Here is a 21,648-nt window from a genome sequence, read left to right on the forward strand (position 1 = left end):
TCTGAGCATGCCTCCTGTCCTGAGCTCAGCTGAGTTTTCTCCAGCTGTTAACCCTCTCCTGTGCTTGTCCATGTCACCTGCACAGCTATTTGGTGTGCTGAATTTCTCACTACTCGTACAGTTTTTTAATTACCATCTGTCTTGCATGAAAGGCTTCCAGAGGCAGTGTCTTTCCAGTACATCCTGGGCAGCCTTTCAGCCTCATGTTCCCCTGGGAACCATCCATCCTCCTGGGGAGCCACTGAGTTCTTTACCTTGCTCTGATCCTCAAAGGACCAATCTGCCCTAGTAGACATGAATGGGCAGAATTGCCCTACAGGAAGGCTCTTGGTGACATTTGCCTGACCTGGACCTGCCAGGGCAGTGCTGGCTGACAAATCTAGGAATTCCATTGTGGTGTGTACACACTGGAGCTCAGGGATGTCTGCTACTTCTGCCTGTACTTTCTCCTTGCAGAGTGTGAGATAGCAGCATGGTGGAAGCATCCATGTGGGAAAACCCCAAATCCAGGGGCTTGCAGGTAGCTCTGTGTTGGCAATGGCTGCCCTTTGTCATGGAGTACAGTGCCTGGCTGTTGTGCTGCCTGGGACATGGGCATCTCTGTATCCTGCTGGATTCGTCTCCGGAGCATTGCCCCCTGGATGTCCTAGAGAAGGTGACACAAGAGGGTCTGTTCTGTCCCATAACAGTGGCAGTCAACAGGCAGGGTTCTTGTGTGTCCTCCTGGTCACTGAAGGGACAGAGCTGGCCAGCACCAAGTTCTCAGTGGTCGTTGTACAACCCAGCAGCAATGACAAACCTGACAAGTTCCCATCCCCACGGGCACCGAGTTGGCCATGCATGGGGGACAGGGTTAGGCCCTTCCTTCCAGGGCCACCTGCGGTTTCCAGCACACGCCTCGAAATAATTCCACCTCCCTGCATATGTAATTTTGCGTGTCATTGCCCCTAATTGCATGCTTAACACACACTCTTTTTAAAGTGCAGCCCTTTTATCAGCAGTAGGTAGTAGCAGGTTTAATAGGGTGTTTGAATTCCTATAAAATTAATCTGTAGCCTTCTGCGATAGGAGACGGGCAGGGAGCCATGTGGTTCATATCCAGTGTTGATAAACTTGTTATAGAGGCAGGAAACATTTCTGATTGGAGCAGTGACAAAATAATTTGGAGCAGAGCCATAAAAAGAGTGGATGGTGATGGTTTGAGCACAGCAGAGATTGAAATTGCTGGTGTGTGGAAGCAGCGCTGCCAGCTAACATTGACTTAGTGTCTCTGGAGAACTCTAACGGCAAATGCATTTTATTAATGGCAATATTCTTTTAGGAAATGCTGAGCATTGTTTCAGAGGTGGAGCCCCCTCGAGTACGTGGGTTTGGAAGTCGGCCAGACCAAGATCTGTTCAGCTGAGCTTGTTGCTGGTCACTGCTCTGGCCTGGCTGCAGCAGGAAGGTTGCCTAAGGGCATGTGCTGGGTACTGCCTGCTAACAACTGGAATATCCTTTTCTAGTGCAGAAAATGCATCCATCCATTCTTGCTCTGGATTCACCTGTATGGCATAAAATGCTCAGAGACAGCAGGTCATGTTTTTAACTGTTCTTTTATTGTCTTTCCTTTGAAATGTGTTTCCCAGAACATGAACGTTAGTGGGAGTTGTTGCTTTCTCAGCTGGACTTGAGCTCTTACTGCCAGTAAGAGGGGGAGCTGCTCTAACTGGATTGTGGTCATTGGCATTGGAGTGCCACATTGGGCTTGATACTTTTCCTTGCACTTAATTGTGTTGTGGGGGTTGATCAGCCTTGGAGGAGGCTCTGATGTGCAGGTGAGAGGGGAGCCTGCCACAGCCAGCCATGGTACTGCATCTTCTGGGCTTGCTCTTACTGATACCACCTCTTCACCTCTTTCCAGCTGCTTTCTGCTTGAATCCAGCATGGAAACAAGTGTGGACAGCAGGGGTGGCAGCTGGGCCCATTGAGGAGAATGGCAGAAATGGTGCAGGTTGTATAGCCATAGGGATGGGGGATGGAAAATGCAGCACACAGGAGGCATGGATTGTGCTGGTCACCCAACAGGGCTGAATTTCACCTGATACCTCCAGCCATGGTTCCTTTGCTGTGTAAAACTGGGATGTGATTCAGTCAAGGAAGGTAACCCCCACTGCCACACTGTCTTTTCTTTGCAGGGAGGCTGTCGGAAGGGGATTCTCTGGAGCTGAGCTGTAGTGCTGGTCCTGCAAAGGTGATATTGGAGCCAAACCAAGTGGTGATTTTGGACTGTAACCTGACCCCTGTTGAGCAAGTGATCAATATCACATGGAAGAAGAATGGGTTTCCATTAGTGGAGCAAGAACATCTCCATGTGCTTCCAAATGGATCTCTCTTCATCTCATCCCAGGCTGTGGCAAAGGACAGTAAATATCCTGAGAGGGATGGTGCTGAGGGCAATTACTCCTGTGTGTCTCACACCTCCCTAGGGACTGTCACCAGTCAAACAGCTGCAGTCAGATTTTCAAGTAAGTGTTCTGGGGGTTTTGTTCATTTCCTTTCCTTCCCCTTCTGGTACTTGTACAGAAATCTGCTTCCCCAGGAGCTTGAGATAAAAAGTCTGTGAAATAAAATCATAATAATGATGTATAGATGGGACTGGGGATAGTCCATAACTAAGCAGTGGTGTTTTCCTGTTATCCCACTGTTAACATCCTGTGTAACTCTCCCAGGTAAGTGTCATCAGCTATGAATTAAAAACAGAGCCCTCCTCTTTCCAAAAGACAGTGCTTGTTTTTGCAGAGAACCTCAGAGCCCTGAGTGCAGCACCCTGTGCTTGGAGACGTGGCTGTGGGGGGGTCTGGCTGTGGCAGCTTGTGAGGTGAATATCTCTGTATGGAAGAGATGAAAGAAAGGGTTCTTCAGGGCAGTTTTTGTTTGGATTGAGAAGGACACTCCAAGATCTGAACCGCTGAATCTCTGCACAGAGTTCAAGAATAAAATTCCTTTCTGTTCAGGCTTGGCTCCTGGGGGCTATTTTAAGTGAGTGCAAATAAACGATTCCTTGACCTGCCAAATAGGTGAGGCTAGAAAATAATGCAAATACAGTAACACTTCTCTCTACTACAGTGACTTATGTATGTTAAATGTTGCTAAAAACAGCTGCACAGGCACACCATGGGAGTTGTGGGGGGGTGAAGGTGCACAGATAATGTCCTGACACCCCCTTTACATTGGAATGTTTTTAGGCTCTGGTACCCCATCCAGGTTTGGCCAAGGGAGTGTGCTGTAGAAACCAGAACTGCTGGGGAAGCTTTGCCAGATGAGGGGAGAATCTTTGACTTTTGCAACACGTCCTCCTTTTCTACTCAGAAAATGTTTAGCATGCAGTCAGGGATCCTGCACACAGGTATTGTTTGGGAGGAGCTGTCATTAGTCCAGGTGGATTTATTTAGGTGCCCCTGCCTCAGTCCCAGACAGCCTGAGTTAGGATATATTTATTCCCTTTTAGGGGTGACTTATGTTGAAGTGTGTGCTGTGTCTCTTGTGCAGTGGCAATGGGCTGTGTCTCTATTATGGTCCTGGGTTTATTGTTTGGTGTCTTACGAGTTAGAACAGTGGAGACATCTCAAAATGGGGAGGCTGACTTAAATTGCCCTTCTCTCCTCCTGGATTTTTCCAGAAGAGCATAAATGGGTGATGCCTCTCTCCATCCCCTTCTGTGTTTGTCCCAGAAATGGGAAATTTCAGGTGAACTCTTTCCTTGTGTGTACTTGAAGGTCTCCTTTTATTACCATCTGCACAGGGAAAATGCTGTTTCTGTGGCACACACATGCACCTGACATAACCTATCCATTTCTGAGCAGGGAGCAGCGAGAGAATTGATTAATGAAATGCATCTCTCACTTCGATTTGTTCCAAGGGCTGGGCAGAAGCACTTGCTCCATTAGCATTCAGCTGAAGCAAGTGAGGATTGTAAAGGCTTGGGTTTTTTCATTTTTTCCCCTGCCACTGAACATGGTCTGTCCAAAGCTGGATGGAGTGGATGGACTTATTCTTTGTGCTGATTGCCTTGGGGACTGCTAGTCAGGACAGGGCAGTAGAAGAAAACCTGTTCAGCAGGTGGGATGTGTTATTCCTGCCATGAGCTTGTCCTTCTGACCTGCAGGTCCTTTCCTTCCCTGGAATGGGGTTCCCATGCAGGGCTGTGGGGCTCTCTGTGCCACTGAGTCTTGCAGTAACAAGTGGGAGCATTGGGTATTCATAGCACCTCCCTTGCTCAGTACTGGTTTGGTGCTCTTGGTGTCATCTGCTGTGTTTCAGGCTTGTGGGAGTCCACTTGTCCCTGAGAGCCCAAGAGCAGCTCTGGCACCTCTGTGTAAGGGCTGCCAGCTTCCCAGTGGAGGGAGGGGAATGCTCCAGGCAGCAGTGAGCCCAGAGGCTGGAGGAGGCCTTTTGGAGCAGTCAGGCTAGAGTGGTGGAGGTTGAATGGCATATGAAGGCTGTGACAGTGTGAGGACTTCCATCCTTCCACTGTGGTCCAGGAACTCAGCTTGTTGGCATTTTGCTGAATAAACATATGGCTCACTGCCCAGTGTTCCCTGGCACCCTGTGTGCCACAAAGGGACCCCTGCCCTGGTCCCTGTCCACAGCTCGTGGCAGTGGTGGCCATGGCAAAGGGGGAGGAGCAAGGCTGTGAGGGCTCGTGTGCCTGTTAAACAACCAGCTGCTCAGGCTGATAAACTGGGTTTTCCTGCAGCTTTTCCTGAGCCCCACGTGCTCTCACATGGAAGTACCAGGGGCATTATTGTAGTTGTGGGAAGGTGTAACTTTCTACCTGTTAATAACTACATTGATGAAGATTTGTTAAAGCTTTTAATTTAGCTTAAACATTTTGTGCAAGGGAGGTTGTAGAAAATTACAGTAATTGTGCCTGTCAGATGAAGACGTTTGCTGTGCCTGGAGGGAATGGGCCAGCATTGCATGGCTGCTGGCAGGGAGCACGGGAGAGGTTTGGAGTGTTCCTGCACCTGGAGGGACAGGCCACAGCAGGAATTAACACACAGGATCTCTCATCATCCTCTCTCCACACGGACAGTGTGTCTTCTCTGTGGCGCCCTGCGGGTCTGGGATTTGAGGAATGGCAGACTAGGATTTGTTCTTACTTTAAGGATTTATTTTATAGATTCTATCCTATTTATTTTGTGAATTAGGGGCATAGGTGAGTGAAGGCCAGGGACTGTAAGCAGAGCCATGCTGGGCAGAAAAACTTCCTGCAGATGAATGCACAGGCCCTGGACCATCCATGACTTTAGATGTGGATTTAGATGCTGTTTTGGGTAGGTGGGGAGCTGGCTCCTGTGGAGAGCAGGAGCAATCCTGTGCTGCCATATGGCCCCGCAGACGAGCGCTGTGCTGGCTGTGCCTGCGCCGTGCCGGGGGGGGCCGTAGCAAATTGCTCCCACCACTTTCTTAGCGTGTTCCCCTTCCACCCCCAGCCTGTTCAGAGGTGAGTCATTCAGAGGGGGTAGCCTGGGTGGTGTCTGAGATCTGAGTGGGGGCTGATGTTGCCCTCACCTTGGAAATACCTCCTAATAATTGTCGAAGGTACAAAGAGGACGAGCACGCGGAGAGTCTGGGGGCAAAGCGCTGTGGGAGAGAGCAGCAAGCCCCTTTCAGAAGGCTGAATTCCTTGCATAGACTGCATTTTCTGCCTGGGGTGTAGTGTTGCTGGCTGGCAGCCTTTCCAAGCCCACAGCCTCCTGCACGGATCTCGCTGCTGGGAGAGGGGGAGGGTGCTGTGTTTCACCATCCTGCAGTCACCCCTGGGCTCAGAGCTAAAAGCCTGGCACACACGGCTTGGCTCCAGCTGGGTTTAACGTGTCAGTGGGGAGGGAGCTGCCTGCCCCACTCTTGGAGGTGCAGAGCCCGGTGCTTTGGCTGTCGCTGAGGGCAATTTGCTGTAATGCTCTTCACCTTCTCACCTGCAGTGGGTAATTTTTACTGAGTGGCCTATTAAGGTGTTCAGGATAATCAGTGCAATGGGGCTGGGAGGTTTTGTGGCTCAGGATGGCTTTGCAAGCTAAACCTTAGCTGAGAAGTTGAAAATAATGTTGAGTATGTGTCGTCTTTGTCTGCCTTTTCCCCTCAAGCATCTCCTTTCGCTGCCTCCCTGTGGGAAAACCTCTCACTTTGCAGCACTTCTGCAGCAGCAGAATTCTTCTGCCCGGGATTTGTTTGTGGGAGGAGAACAGCCCCTCCAAGGATCCTGTGGCCCCAGGGTGAGCAGTGTGTTGGAGCCTGTCCTGCACTTGTTGTGACCTGCACGCACGTCCGTGCAGAGTGTCCAAGTGACAGGACCTGCTCTCCAGTCCTCTCCTCCCTTGCCTGATTCTTTTTCCTCCCAGCCCCAGCTGTTTGCAGCACTGCTCTGAGTCGCACTGGAGGTGCTGTGCGTGTCCTGCCTCATCCATTCCACCCTGGTACTCCTGAGGATGAGAGGAGGAGCACAAGGGATCGCAGCATGCTGTAGTGTTGGCCCCAAGCTGGTGCAGATGCTTGTGGAGCAGTGATGAGCCCAGCCAGCAAGTCTGTCTCTGCCTGACCCTTTCAGGGCTGACATCCATGGGTCTTGCTCAGTGCTGCAACAAAGCAACTTTCTCACTTCTCTTGCTTTGATTTGGTGTTACTAAGATCCCAGTTGAAGTTCCCTGTCCTCTCCTTCACGGAGGACTCTGCAGGCTGCTTCTTTCAGAGCTTGCAGGGGTGATTTTTTCCAGCCCATCTCTATGCCTACTATCCCTAACCTTGTGCTGTGAAAGGAATATGATGGAGCTGCTCAGCCTCTGAAGCCCACCCCAAGAGTTCTGAGATGGTTTGCTGGGCATTGCCATGGCAGAGCCCCCAGCCCCCACAGAGCTCTCAGCCTGCTGTGAGACAAAGCCATGGCTTTGCCAGGAGCTGTGACTCCCCTTGGGAAGTGTGGCTGTTCCTGTGTGCTCCAAGAGGGACACTGTGCTCCCTAATCAGGGGCACTGTTTGGTCACACTCCTCCACATCCTAGTGAGGTTCTGTCAGGAGTGCTTTTCTTGGCTTTTGAAGAGCCATTCCAGCACAGTGGGCAGATAGGGGTGGGTGGAGGTGAAGGGTAGGATTTGGTTCTCAGCTGGGAATTTAAAGCTTGCAGGACCAGGTCTGGCAGGTGATAGACACGAATAACCAGGACAGGTTATTGCCTGATGAGCTAGGGAGCCCAGGAGGCTCTGTCACCTTTCGTACACCAAGCTGATGCCACTCAATAATGAGGAGCAGAGAGACAGGTGATGCTGCGTGAGGTGGAGGAAACAGAAATGCTGACAAATTTCATTTTTTAGGATTCCTGCCTCTCATCATGATCTTCCTGAGTACATGGCCCTCCAGAGCCTGCCAAAATATTCTCATTGACACCTGTAGGATGAGAAGAGAATAATGGGAAAGAGGATTAAGGGTATCTGCTGTCAGGAGAAGGTTGCTTTGATGGTGCCATCCTGAATATGCACTGGCATTTGATGGATTTTCTTTTAAACTCTTGGATTCAGCAAGTTTTATTAACATGAGCTTAAAAGGTTTTGTAATTTGTAGAAATTACTCTGTGGTGAAGTGGTCTGCAGTGTATATTTGAGAATACTAAAGCAGTTGGCTGAATTAAGGCCTTACATATTAATGTATTTTTCAAAATTTTCCAGGAAAACATTTTTCATTCCATTTGTATTGAATTGAAAAACGAAACGTGGCAGACAGCTGGTGGGAGAATTTGGTCTGTAGCTGCTGTGGAGAGCAATGAGTTGCTTGAAACATGTGATAACTATTTAAATTAAAGAAAAACACTAATGACAGCTGAGAATATGCTGAGGTTAAAATGGGTCATGCAAAAGCATTTCATTTTCCCAACTGTACATACTTTCTCAAGCTCACACTGCAATAAGGCATGTATATGTGTGCATGGATGTTTGTGTGTGTGAGAGATGCAAAGAAAAACTTCAAGTTTGGAGTCCTACAAAATCCAAAGCAATGATGGATGTTCTTGGAAAGTGGTGGTGAGACAAGCACATAATTGTGTTGGAGGGCCAGGAGGTCGCTCAGGGTCCTTCTGAGCACAGTGCTGTGCTCAGCCCAGCATTCAAGTGTGGTTTCTTGGCTGAAATTTATGTTTCTTGTTCCACATTTGGGGTTTCTGGCACTTGTGTTAGAGCAGTGTTGGATGGATTTGTCCAGCAGGGTAGGTTTCACAGCAAAGACAGTTTAACAGAGATGGATAAAGCAGAAGCCATTTCTTCTGGGGGCTTTCTGCCCCCATCCAGGAGCCTGCATGAATATTCAAAACTCTGCCTGTGACTGAGATGCCTTCGGGTTATGCTGTTGGTAGGACAGATGCTGACAGCCCTGGGGGAAGATTTTTGCTGCAGGGTTTTGCTGTGTGCATGGAAAGGTTGGAAGAAGAGGCAGCTGTGGATTGTGGTCCAAACCTTAGTGCTTTGTCTCCAAAGCAGTCCGGCCTCTTTACTATGGAAAGACATATATAGAGAGAGGTGAGCCTTGGAGGGCAAACAAGTATCCTGGCATGTATGAAATCCACCCTCCTTTAGCAGGGGGTCTGGATTCCCTTGGTTGCCTCCCATCTGCTTGAATAGGATGAAGTTGGTTTTTGCAGGTAGGAGGAGGAGGGTCAAAACTCTTATGAGCTCTGCCTCTGGTCTCCAGCACTGCCAGTGTTTTGTGTAACTTGACATCTAGCTTGTTCTTCCTCTTGCCTTGTTTTAATTTCCTGTGGCTGCAGGAATGCTACAAGGCGAGGGGGAAACTCTCATCTCTGGGGTTGTGGCATTTCCCCTCTGTTTCTCATTCTGTGTCCTTCCCAAATGGAGCAAGTGAACATACAAGGAAGCAATTTGGGAAGGTAACTGCTGAAGCTGCCAAACTGCCTGTCTTTCTCTCACACTGTTGCCTTAAGGTAGAAAATGAGGCAAGAAGCAAATTTACACATTGAAACCTTTCAGTTACTGTTGTTAGGGTTGCTGAGGGTCTGTAGGAGCACAGGAAAGTGAGGAATTACATTTCAGGCTGTCTTCAGGAGAGAAAAGCCTTTCTTAGCTCATACATCATGACAAGTTTGCATTTTCAGCAGAAACACTGAGTTATTAACTTTCCTTCCCTTCTTCTTTCCCCAGCATTATCACGCTTTTTCCAGCAGCCGGAGTCGCAGACAGTGGAAGAAAATGGCATGGCCCGGTTTGAGTGCCGGATCGAGGGGCTGCCCTCCCCTGTCATCACCTGGGAGAAGGACCATGAAGCTGTTCCAGCAGAACCCAGGTGATTCCCTGCTTGCTTTCTTGGGTCTGCTTGAAAAAGAGCAAAGCAAAACCTGGCCATTTAGGATGTGGAAATCATTCTATAAAATGGTAGAATGACAAGAGAGGTGATAACCAGGTTTAGACCTGATAACTAATTGATATTAGAGGAGGTATTCAAGGGACTGAGGAAAAAAGGTCCATAAACATCTAAATAAAATGAACTTCCCCCCATATATTCAAACCACCAAGGGAAAAACAACTCTTGCTACTGTGCTAGTTATTACTGCTCAGAACCTGCACCCTGCAAAGGCCTCTATGTACCCAGGATGGGGCATGGCAAGGCATGGATGCTTTGGCTTGTCCTCTTGTGTGAAATGACATGGAATTTGTTGGGTTATTGGGGCTTGGGCTGAGGAGTATTGACCTGGGCATATCCAACTGAACTCCATTATGTGGATTTTCTTTGATTTTGGTTATGGTTTTAATGGGAGGTCTTTTCCTTTGTCTTACTCCCATGTTTAGACACCATCTAGTAAAAATGCTGAATTTTCTTTTTCTGGAGAAAAGAGGAGAGTCCTAAAGCATGATACTTTTTCCTTCACGAAAGTCAGTTAGAGAGGAGGGGATAAACCATTAGCTGTTTGTCTGTGGACATCACTTCTGCAGAGGATCAATAACTGAATTGTCCTTTAGTTCTTAAAAACTTCTTTTCTGTTCTTCAGAAAGAGGTGCTTCCCTCCTGGGGAAGTTAATCCAAGTGACAGAAGAGGAAAAAAAGAGGAGGGTGTTGGGGGGGAAGTTTAGAAATACTTCTGAAGCAGTGGCTGTTTCTATAAGAATACTCACTTATATCCTTGAGTCTGGAGTGTGGCATCTAAAAGTTCATAGGAGGCTGTTGAGAAGAAAATTAATAAAAAAGGAAGGAAAAACCCCAGGAAAATAAGGGATTGCAGGGAGAAGTGTGTCATAGATACAATGGCTTTTTAATGAGACAGCTCGATGGATATTGTGAAATTACTTGCTCAGAGATTGCTTTCATCATGGGCAGCCTGAAAATTGTTTTCCTTGTAAAAGCCAAGCCATAATCTCTATCTGCAGATCTTGCTTTTTAAATCATGTTCTAGCTAATATGCTTTTTCAGAAGGATTTGGTTTTTTTGTTGTTGTCTAGTTTGTTGTTGGATTTAATATAACCGGCTTTCGAAGGAATTAAGTGAATTCCAGGAAATGTTGGCCGCCAACCAGAACTCTCTGTTATCCTCCCTGCATTGTGCCTAAGGATGGGATCTCAGGCTGGCCTGATTACTGTGGGCTCCCTCCTGGGCACACTTGGGATGAGCCTGTGAAAATGCAACCCTTTGGCTGGGCAGGTGTCAGGGTGATGATTTCACACTCCAGAATAGCAGGGCTGGGAGGGTGTGCAAAGTCAGGCTCAGGGACTGGAGGTACAGCCCTGGAGTAGTGCTACATCAGTGTTTGTGATTTAAGAGGGATAGAATAATCATGTTAAACTCACATTGCTTTTCCCTTTTCTTGCTTTTCTTTTCCCCCTCTCTTTTCTTCCTTTCCCCCTCTTTTTAACTCTTCCCCCTCCACTTTTCTTTGTTGTTCTCACCTTTGGGCACTCTTTTCAGCCTTTGCCAGGATACAGGTTCTAGCATGGTGCTACCTCAAAGGTACTGAGAGCTGATCTTAAAAAAGTATTTAAACAACCTACAGGGTACTAAAGTGCTGATTGGTGTTTTTGGAATACATTTCCTGTCCCTCTTCAGGAAAAAATTCTAAATTACCTATGTGAGTAAGGCACAGATTATTCTGCAGTTCTGTCTCACAGTGAGTAAACACAGTCTTAAATCTGCAGCAGCTGCTGAAAGGTGGCTCACAGGATTTCTCTTGATTGCAGTTGATTTGGGGTGTGTGCAACATCTCTTGGCATAATCTCTGGTTTATGTGCTGGCTGGGTTTCACATCAGGCTCCAAAATTCTGTTTATTTTCTCTAGAGCCAAGATGAGCACTTGCTGGGAACTGGAGGTCTTTGGAGGTCTGCGCAGCAAATCCATAACCTACAGACCACATGCTCTGCAATCACAGTATATTTGTCCACATTTTGGCTAAGTGAGGGTTTTATTTCTGTGTGTAGAGTTTTATTTCTGTGTTGTGTCAGGAATGCCTTGACATGGCTCATGTTCATGTACAGGACTCTGGAGCTGTGAGCAAAAGGGCTTCCAAACTGAGCCTGCAACTGAGCTGCAGGTTCCTCACTGTGCTCAGGACAGCTTTGGGCTGTCCTAGGCACCTTCAAAAGGCTGAAAGTAGGGTGTGCTGGCAGTTTACCAGGGAGAAGGTAAGAAAGGGAATAGGGCTGTTAATGCTGGGATATTCTCTGAGCTGTAGGGCTGCAGGGTTTGGGCGTGAGGGAGTGGCACTTGATTTCAGCTCTTGGGCACTGCCCTGGTGAGCAGCCCTGAGCCCCTCAGTGCTGTCAGGGAGGGGAAGAGCTCTGTGGGTGTGCCCTGCTGTTCTTGCTGCCTTTGGAGTCGTGGCAGTTGGCTCTGCTCTGAGTGTGCTGTCCTTCAGTGTAATCCAGCTGGGGACTTGCCTTTCGCCCCCATCAAGGCAACCTGAGATCCTGACACTGCAGCTATCAACAGCAAAACTCCTGGGACTGCCAAGGTTCCAGCGTTTCTGTTGCTTCCAGGGCCTTTGTCTGTCTGTCCTTTAGCTTTTGTTTCCTGCTTAATCCTTGGTGAAGGTGAGCAGACAAAGATTTTCGCTTTGTGTGGAAGAAAAGCTCTGACAACTGTCTGCTGTGAGTCATCAGGCAAATTTCCTTACAGGGAGCCTGGGGATGGAGCAAATGCCCTTGCAGGCTGCCTGAAGGCTTCTAGTTCAGGGCTGCTGGGACCCTGAAGAGCTGGAGGCTTTGTGAGCAGCTGGGAGAAATGGTGGATAGAGAAATCTGCTTTTCTTCCCTCCTTGCTTCCCCAGCAGAGCGATCCTCACTGCTGCCATGTTTTCCCAACAGGATGTATGGCAATGAGTAGATCTCTACCACTGGTACTGAGGGGACTGTCTCAAGCTCTTTTGATGAAGTCTCCCCATTCAACTCCCTTGTTTCCAGCTCCTGCTCTCTTTAGAGACACAGTGGCTTTTTTTGTGTCCTCAAGAGAAGCTGGGTCCTGAATGCCCTGGTGTAGTGACCCTGCTCTGAGAGAAGAAAGGCCAGAGACCAGAGGTCTGTCCTAGCCTCAGTGAATCTGTGATAGATCGCTGAAGTGTCTTTTTGTGGCTGGGAGATGCCTTGCCTGGTGTTTGAAATATGTTGATATTAATTACAGACTCAAATAGCAGATGCACGACAAAAATAAATATTATCGCAGCGGGAGGCTTTCCCTCTATGGAGCTGAGAGGATGCAAATATTTGTCATCCTTCTCCTGAGTCCTGATGAGGCATCCTGATGAGGGCTTTTGGGTATCACCTCCTCTGAGGTCTTTTGGAGCTTGATCCTGAGAAAAATGTCTTTGTGAGTAGCAGGAACGTGGCTTTAGGGATGTAAGGCATTGCATTTGTGTACGTGGGAAGCTTCAGCCTGTCTGTGTCCATGAATCAGGCTGTAGGATTGCTTCAGTGGAGACAGAATGGTCACTGGAGGAGCTCTTGTAGCTCTTCCTTCTTCATCAGTTGTGAAGGAGAAGACGTGATGAGCTCAACTGCAGTAGCTGTGGTCCAGGATCGATGCAAGACTCACAGCAGGGATATTTGTCTCTGGAACAGACTGCTTAGGGCAAGGGAGGTGTTTCCATGAGTGCACATTTAGGATAAATGTCTGCAGGAGCAGGCATACCGCTGGTGACCATGGCTTGAATGCAGGATGAGTGACCTGTTAAGGTCTTTCTGGCTCCATGATCCTCGTTCATGGCACTCCAGCTGTCTCAGCACCTGGAGAACCACAGTTTGACTTACTGTGATCTTTGTGGATGGCAGGACTGGCATTCATGGTTATAACTTGCCTTTGTGCTGTTCCTGTGGAATAGCTGCTATCCCTCCCCTTAGCAATTGCCTTTGAATGTGTCCTCTTCATAATGAAGACTGATAACCCAGGGCTGCCTGTCAAACCTCGGCAGCTCTGTTTATAGAGGCTTGCAATTAAAAATGGATCTCATATATAATTAAAAAGGATCACGTAGGCTTTGCGCCTTGCATTCAAGAATAAAGAGGCTGCCATCTAGGAATCCAGGCAGAAAATGGAGATGCTGACAGCCTGCTCCTACTTTTATGCTAATTGCTAATCATCTGCTTTGTTCAGTGTAATGCAGCAAGGATTGTGTTCATGTCGTGAGCAATGTAGCCATTTCACTCTGTGGAAGTGTTTCTCAGTAACATCCCATGGGCAAATCAGAGGATACTGAATGCCCAGCTGTGAGTTTGTCACCTTGTGAGAGCCAGAAACATGTGGAAGAAGGAAAGGAGCAGAAATGATGCAGGTTCAGGTGGCTGTGTCATGGCTGCTTTGGCCCATGGAAGTGCAGCTGTGTATCAACTGGTCCCTTTTCATGTACTTGAGCTGCAGCAAGAAAAAGATGATGTTCAGACTTCTTTGCAGTGTTTTTTTTGTCTGGCAACCAAACCTTTGTAAAAAGCAAGTGCTGAACGTGGCTGTAGCATGTGCTCAAGCTTGGGGACATCTACAAATGTGTATGTAGAAGTGTGAGTGTGCAGAGTTGGTTTGTAGTGGCCAGTTGGTTTGTGTCAGCAAAGTCCTGTTAGTCTGGTCTCCCAAAAGCAGCTTTTAAATTTGGAAGACTCCGAGGTGATGGATAGGTCTGTACCTACTGCTTTTGAGAACCACGGGTTGGGTTGCTCAGACGCCTCCTGATCCCTTTCTGCTGTCATTACCAGGACCTGCACGTGAGAGATTTTTCGGGAGAAAAAGAAGGGATAAAAGGACTTTGGGGTGAGGAATATCTGGGGTAAGGCATAGCCTGTCTCACACTCTTCCTTTTGGTTACTCAGGTTTATAACTCTTCCCAATGGTGTCCTCCAAATCGTGGATGTGCAGGAGAGCGATGCTGGGATTTACCACTGCGTGGCAACCAACGCCGCCCGAAAGCGCTACAGCAACGATGCCACCCTCAGTGTGGTGAAAGGTGAGGGAGGTGCTGCCAGCAGCCTCTTGGGCTGGGTGCAGGTCTGCCAGGTAATCATTGTGTGTGGTGGGGGAGCTGGGCTCAAATACCAGTGGCCATCTCCTGGTGTGCTCTGCACGTGGCCAGCTTTGGTTAAAACTTGCAGAGAAGCATTTCATGGAAGGTTTCTCTTTGCTGGTGATGGAATAAGGAGACTGTGTTGGGAGGACTCCTTTGTGCTCTGGGGTGATTAGAAGGGATGAGGCAGCCCATTTGCTCCTTGGGGAGGGCAGCATTTTTGGTGGTGTTCTCTGCAGTGGCATTGGATAGCAAGAGAAGCAAGGGCTGGCATGAACAGACAAAGGTGCTTCCCAGGCAAGCAAGAGAAATAGCTGGAGGCTGGAGTAGCTGGCAGGACAGTGTTTATCCAGGGTGCCCAGCACAGTCCAGAGGAGGCTGAGCACAGTGACATGCAACTTGTGTTCTGTGTCCATATTGCTGGTGATCTGCTGAGCTCCAGAGATCTTTATGTGGTATTTGGGAACAGACCCAGCTGGGATTTCTCCTGGTGATACAGGCCTTTGGAGCAAAGCTTTGGCTGTGAGCTGTCCTTCACCTCCTAGTCTGGGCCTCAGCCTCTGAGTGCATTTTCCTTTGTAAGCCAAGAGTGCAGTGGGCAAGTCTGGACATGAGGACATAGCTGAGAGCCTGAGTGCAGTGGGGGTCTCCAGGCTCCAGCATCCTTCCCAGCATGCCTGGCTGCCTCCCCAGCTTTGTATCATCCTGTTCTGCAAATGGACAAGCTCACCAGGGCTGGGAGTCTGGCTAAGCTGTCCCTTCTCTCAGGACAATGCCCCCTGCCACATCTGTCTCCTGTTCATGCTGACCCCAGTATCTTGCAGGCAGCTTTAACCTTGAAAGCTCTGAAATCCTTCCCAGCCCCTTCCGTCTTTGTTTAGGATTGTGTTGCTTGGCATTCTGCTCCCAATGTATTTTCCCAGCGATGGCTTTGCTGTTTATCCATCAGCAGGGAGTGTAATTAACTGTGGAGCCTGAGAACACACCTCTGATCAATGGATTGTGTCATGGAGGTAATCTGGGTGGAATCTGCAGAGAATTCGTGAGCGGTTGAATGCTCTGTATCTAATTGCCAGCCCCTGCCAGATCCTCTGTGTGTTTAATGAAGCTGGGAGCCTCGGGGAGCGCTTCCTATGGGCAGTTCCAGCTCCAGAGACAGCTCCTGTGCTGGCTCTGGTGTGCTATTGATAACTAATATCGATCAAGCTGCAAAGGTGAATTTGATGTCCTTGGCATCATAACTCATTCTGCATAATTGCATCTTGTAGCTCTGCAATGTTTAATCTGCTTTGCAAATGGAGGCAGTGGAAGAGGTTAAATGGGAAGCGTTCCTTCTGGAGCACCAGCCGGCCCGAGCAGATTTCTGCCTGGAGTTCTCACCCAAATCTCTCTTCTGCAGCACCACACCACCCGCTGGCTGCTAAAACAAATATGTGAGGTTGAGTTTTTCAGCAGATTGAGCTGATAGTGATGAAAAACATGCCTGTTAAATCTCTGGGGTTTTTTATAATTGGGGAGAAGTATCTCTGAGACAGATGGGAAACTGCAGTGACCTGTGCAGGCTGTAAACTCCTCCGTGAGTGACTGGCATGGTATTGATCCTTTTTTGTTTCAGCACTTCACCATCAGAGCACATTTTTGGAAGCCTGGACTGGCTTGAGGAGTCTTTTCCTCCCTGTTCAGAAGCAGCTGATAATAGTTGGAGTTAACTGGTCAGGCAGAAATCCTTTCCTGATTGTGAAAAATAAAACCAAACTAAACCCGAACAAAGAATCCTAGGGGAAAAAAAAAAAACCAAAATAAACTGAAAGACAGACAACAAAAGAACAATAGACTGAAGTACAGTTATTTAGTGTTGCTTAATTGGAAATTTTAGGGACCAAACTCCTGTGTGTCTGCAGACAGGAGGGACTAAACTGCTTCTTCCCTTCCTGCTCCTGGCAAGGGACTCCTTTGTGCCAAGATAAGGTGACAGTCCAACCTTTCAGTCCCAGTGCACTGCCAGGGCCCATGGAAAAGGTTTGTGCAGTGGGACCTTGTGTCTCCTTATCTGCTGTCCCACTGGCAGCACTGGCAGTGCTGTGTTATGATGCTGAAGGTTGTGCTCCTGGTAGATTTTGGGGTCTTGCTGGTGATAATGCAAATGCTTCCAAGGATCTGGTCTGGGAACATTTTGTGTCCATGTCTCTGCCTTCCAGACAGGGCTGGATTTGAACGAGCTGTGCATAGCAAAAGAATCAGTTTCCCTGTAGCTCTTCTGCCCAGTTGTCCTGTTCCTCCCCCCTCCCTCCCGGTTCCTTGTACGATGGCTGGGAGTTGTTCCCTCTCCCTTATTAAAGGCCTTTTCCCAGTAAAAACAGCAATTAACATGACCCCTTTCTGTCATATCTGCACAGTCTAAAAACCCCAAAAGTGTCATTTCCCTGGGCAGTGTGACTTCCCTATCTTGGGGGGAATCAGGCTGTGCTGTGTGTCCGTGGCTGAGCACATGCTGGCTGTGGCCAGGCAGGGCAGGCGGGGCTGCAGATGTTTTGGCTGTGCAGACTTCATGGTGCAAATTTCCAGACCTTCCCTGGGGAAGCGGCGTTTGGAGCTGGAAGGGAAGAGAGCAGACGGGACAGCGGGATGCGGTCACGCAGCCCTGAAACAGAGCCTGCTGCTGAAACAGGGATAGCTTGGGTTTTCCTCTTGGATCTCCACTGCTTCCCAGTGCACAGAGTGCTAAACACATCTGGCAGCTCTGTCCCTTCACCCCTCACCTGGACAGGTGATGAATGAACCCTGTGTCTCTCTCTGCCAAAAGGGCGTTAGGAGCTGGCTGTGGAATGCTTTCCCAGGCCCTGGCCGTGCATGCTGCCTTTCCTTGGGGTCAGCTGTGTCTTGTTCCTTGTAGCTCCTTTTTCTGGAAGCAGGCTCTGGAGCCCTACTCTGAACTTGTAGATAAAGAACTAATTCCTTGTGTGTCCTGGTCGTATTCCCAGGTTCTTGACATACACACAGAAGTGTTGCCATGCTTCATAAAGCAGCTCTCAAAGAAGAGTAGCAGAAGGGCTTTGGGGAACGTGATGTGTGGTCTCAGCAGGTCACTTTGCCTGTCACTTCACTTTTCCCCTCCATGTCACGCACATGCCTGCTCTGTGTGTTTTCATGGGAATAGGGACTCCCTCTTGCTGTGTATTTGCCCCACAACTGGCACAATGTAGCACAAATAACAGTCAGAAGCTGTGCTGCTGCAAGAACAGTAGATTTTTACAAAGATTTGATCTATTCTGTTTTTAAATGTCACAAGGAGTGTTGCTCCCCCTAATTTCCATTGCATCTTCCCCATTGAATGAATGCTGGGATCTCTTCTCCACAGCTAACCCAAATTTCACTTCCCTGCAATCCATCCTATTAGTTTTAGTTGCGAAGCATTGGGAATCTTGAAAAAAATTGTCATTCCTCCTTATTTTTTTATCCCTTTGAGTATGTATAAGCAGTATGGTGTCTCCCAAGTGACCTAAAAATCTTGGCAATTTTAGTATAGAATAGTTTTTTTCCACTGGAGTGGGAGAAACAAATTTGAGATCCTGACCCCAGAGCTCCTTCATGAAGATCTCAGTGTTTGTGTCTTTTCATATTTATTGGTTATTGCAGAAGGATTGTCAAAGCATGGTCCTGGGAGACAGGACTCCTTGCTTCTCTCTCCCTCTCTGTTGTTGGGCTGCAGAAGAGAATCAGTTCCTCAACTGGAAATTTCTGTAAAGAGGGATAATGTAATAAATAGCCTTGGAGTGGGTCAGTCTGGAGAATGATTATGGACATTTGGTGCTGGAGGGCATCTAGAGGCACATACAGAGAGAGGTGTGGGCATGTATCTCAGCGTGGGTGTGGGATTTCCCTCCTCGTGTCCTCTGGACCCTCTTCCTGGTCTGTGCATGTGGGGTGGCTGTGACTGCTGTGACATCTGTGGGAAAAACCTTTGCCTTAAACCAGATAGGCAAGAATCAGAATCTCCCTGTGCTGCAGTAATGCAGGAACTGGAGAACAGAGCAGGGTGGTGGGTGGAGGTCTGGGCTGAGCAACCACGGAGGAGTCTCCCAGCAGCTGAGCACATCCCCCGCGAGCTGGGATTTAGTGCCGTGTTATTAGAGATGACACTGCGAGATTGCCGTTGGCAGAACATCATTTACACTGACAGTTGTAGCAGCTTGCTGCAGCAGTGTCCCAGGAAATGGATTTTTCAGCCAAATATTTGTATGAATGTGATAACAGGGACAGAGCTTGGAGGCTGCTGAAGCACCTTCAGGTTTTTTGTTCTTTTGGTGTCTGTGCTGCAGTGGCTTGCAGGTACCAACATAGAGCCTGGGATGGTTCCTGCTCCAGAGGGCTTTAGGAAAATAGAGCTCTTGACTGGGGTGAGCTTTAGGGATGGAGGGGAAGGTGGTGATGAAGTGAGCAACACTCGCAGTTGGCCACCACCTCGCAGAAACAGACGTGCTGTTACCACAAGTGGATTTTCAGTCCCTGCATGTGCGAATGACGTGCTGGATGCTGGCTTGGCACTCAGCCTGAGCCCTGGCCACGTGCTCTGCTCCCCTCGCGGCTTCCAGCACAGGTACTGGGCAGCCAGGGGACAGGGAACTTTGGATTTGGGTCGGTGCTGCTCTGGGCTGGCCTCCCTGACTGCAGCTGGGCATTGATCCTGTGTGTGCTGCCAGTGACAGTGAAGGGCAGCATTAACCAGAGTGGAGGGATGGTCCAACCTGGATTAGGGTGGTCTTCCTCCAGCAGGAACCCATTGCAGGGACAGCAGGGGTTGTCCCCTGTGTGGTTGAGGGGGTAGAGCTATCCACAGCTGTGTGTGGGCATGGCACACTTCTGGGAGGCATGAGTTGTAGGCATGTGTAGGGAAAGAAAGTGTGGGGTGGGATAACACAACTACATTTTTGCTGTGAGTTGTTGGCATAATCAGCAAATGATGCATCACGTCTGGAGAAAGAGACACCTGGTTCCAACCTGCAATTGCCGTGTTCCTGTTCCATGTGCCTCCTGTGCAGGACATAGAACTGTCACTTTTCCCTCTCTCCTTTTATCATCCTTCTGTTTTCCTTTGCCCTCTGGTCTCTCACTTCACTAGCAGTTAAGCAGGGAACTTCACCTGACATCCCTCAGCCATGAGGACTCTGTTTACGAGTGTTTCACAGTTCTGGTTTCCTGGGGAGCAGGTATCTGAAGCTGTTTGCATAATGCATCTGATGGATTCTGTAAAACACTGTTGCTCCTGTCTGTGGCAGAAGGTGCTAAGCAAGCCATGGCAAGTGTGAATTCAGAGGATGGCAAGATCAAGGCGGAGGTACACAACACTTCCTGCTTAATAAATAGATCTTTAAAGCTAGAAGTGACCTTTTGCCTAACAAGCTGTAAACTTTAACTCCATCTCACTTTACTGAGCCTGTCACTGCTGGTGGGTTTCAAGCACATGTGGAGTAGGATCGAGCCCTTTGATATTGGGTGAAACTTGTGAAAGGCTGGTGCAGATGTGTGTCAGGCACCCATCCAACCACACAGCTCTGCTTGGCTGGGGTTCCTACAGGACCAAGATGCATCACACCCCTCACATCGCCGAGGGAAAGCTGCTCATAGCTCCAGTGTCAGCAGCCTGCTCTGGGAGCCCAAGGGGAGTTCCAGCTCAGCTGTCTGTGAAGTTCCGTGGGGCTATGATGTGCCACACTCCTGACAGCTCCAGCAGCCCGCAGTGACAGAGGGTTTGATACAAAATGCAGAGCCCTCACCTCCCATTAAGCACAACAGCTAAGCCTGGGGATGGCACCGAAGTGAGTGGCAACAGAGGTGTCAAGGATAATAGAGCAGAACAAGGGATGTAGGTCTGGGAATAGGTGAGCTGTTTCCAGGTCCTAAGGGGAAACTGCTCTAATCCACATGCAGTGGTAGCTGTGCATGACGTTTAGAGCTGTCAGATGTGGCGAGGCTCCTGTGTTACTCTGCCTTCAGCTCCTGCAGATGAGGGATGTCTGAATTCAGGCATGGTTTATGGTCCTCTGGTGTTCTCCACATGCATCCCTATCTAATTCAGGTCTGCTGCACTTTTGAGGCTTCCTAAAATAACAGCTGGTGTTTGGTTAGGCTTGGACTGAAGCACAGTTTAAGTGGTAGGCTCCATTTAGTTCTCCTCTGAGTCCTTTGGTGGTGGTGCAATCCTGTGGTGCATCAGCACATCTGCACTACAGGGATCACACCTAGCCTGCCCTGGAGGATGTGGGACAGGCTGTGACTGTGTGGAGAGGCTGGAAAGGAGCTAGGAATAGAGACCATAATTAGGTCAGCAGCTTGCAGTGGGCTGTGAGATAGGAAGGTTGATGTGGTTGGGCTCCTGATGACACTGGTTAATTATTAATCATTGGTGTTACAGCTGTGCCTCAGCAGCTCTCTGAGGTCAAGGGCTGGCGGTGCCCTCCGGCACTGACAGCATCCAGCAGCTGGAGTGAGGATGTTGGAAGTGTCTGGAGCCATTGCAAAGCTCATGGGGGTGTCTAATCCCATCACTTTTGATACAGGACAGACATGTCCCTGTCTTCAAGACCCACCAGTACCTACAGGGGTGCTGAGGAACAGGAGTGGGAGGAGTGGGCCTGGGTCACAGGGGAGGCTGAGTCAGGAGCAGTGCTGGGCTGCTCTGAGCCCTCACTTGGATATCTTGGATGCTAGGGATTGCTCAGAACACATCTGGGAGTTTGCCTTCAGTATCAGAGGTGTTCTTGCCCATCTCTGTTTCTGGTGCAGCCAGGGGGCAATGCCAGCCAAGTGGATTGTGGACAAGAATGAGGAGCAGGAAGAGAGAGGAAGGATGGGATAAGGAGGGGCAGGTGGTGCTATCAAACACTGTCTTGATGCACAGCCTTACATCAGGGTTCTCTGTGGCACCCAGCAAGTGTCCAGGCAAAGGGTTCTGACAGAATCTGTGGATATCAGCAATGATCTTTCCCCATGGAAAGCCAGCTTTTCTTCCGGACTTTTCCTAGAAAAACAGATTTGCATTGTCCTGAGTGAATGCAGATGCATCCATCTGCTTTTAGTTCTCTCCCTTCCAAGTTGGCAGTCTCAGTTTGCTGCCAGACTGTTTTACTGTGGGCTC

General features: G+C 48.8%; 1 protein-coding gene across 2 annotated transcripts in view; it reads left to right on the top strand.

The window, feature by feature from the left end:
* IGDCC4 (immunoglobulin superfamily DCC subclass member 4) overlaps positions 1-21,648 on the top strand; it is an 87,794-nt gene that overhangs the window by 27,578 nt on the left and 38,568 nt on the right. For both annotated transcript variants that reach the window (XM_071441185.1, XM_071441186.1), the window contains exons 2-4: positions 2,178-2,507; positions 9,186-9,327; positions 14,323-14,456. In XM_071441185.1, coding sequence (XP_071297286.1) covers positions 2,178-2,507; positions 9,186-9,327; positions 14,323-14,456 — 606 coding nt within the window. The remainder of the gene's footprint in view (positions 1-2,177; positions 2,508-9,185; positions 9,328-14,322; positions 14,457-21,648) is intronic.

This window comes from Agelaius tricolor, unplaced genomic scaffold (genome assembly GCF_023055355.1).
Source record: "Agelaius tricolor isolate 1412-34295 unplaced genomic scaffold, bAgeTri1.0.p SCAF_16, whole genome shotgun sequence".
NCBI classification, from domain to species: Eukaryota; Metazoa; Chordata; class Aves; order Passeriformes; family Icteridae; genus Agelaius; species Agelaius tricolor.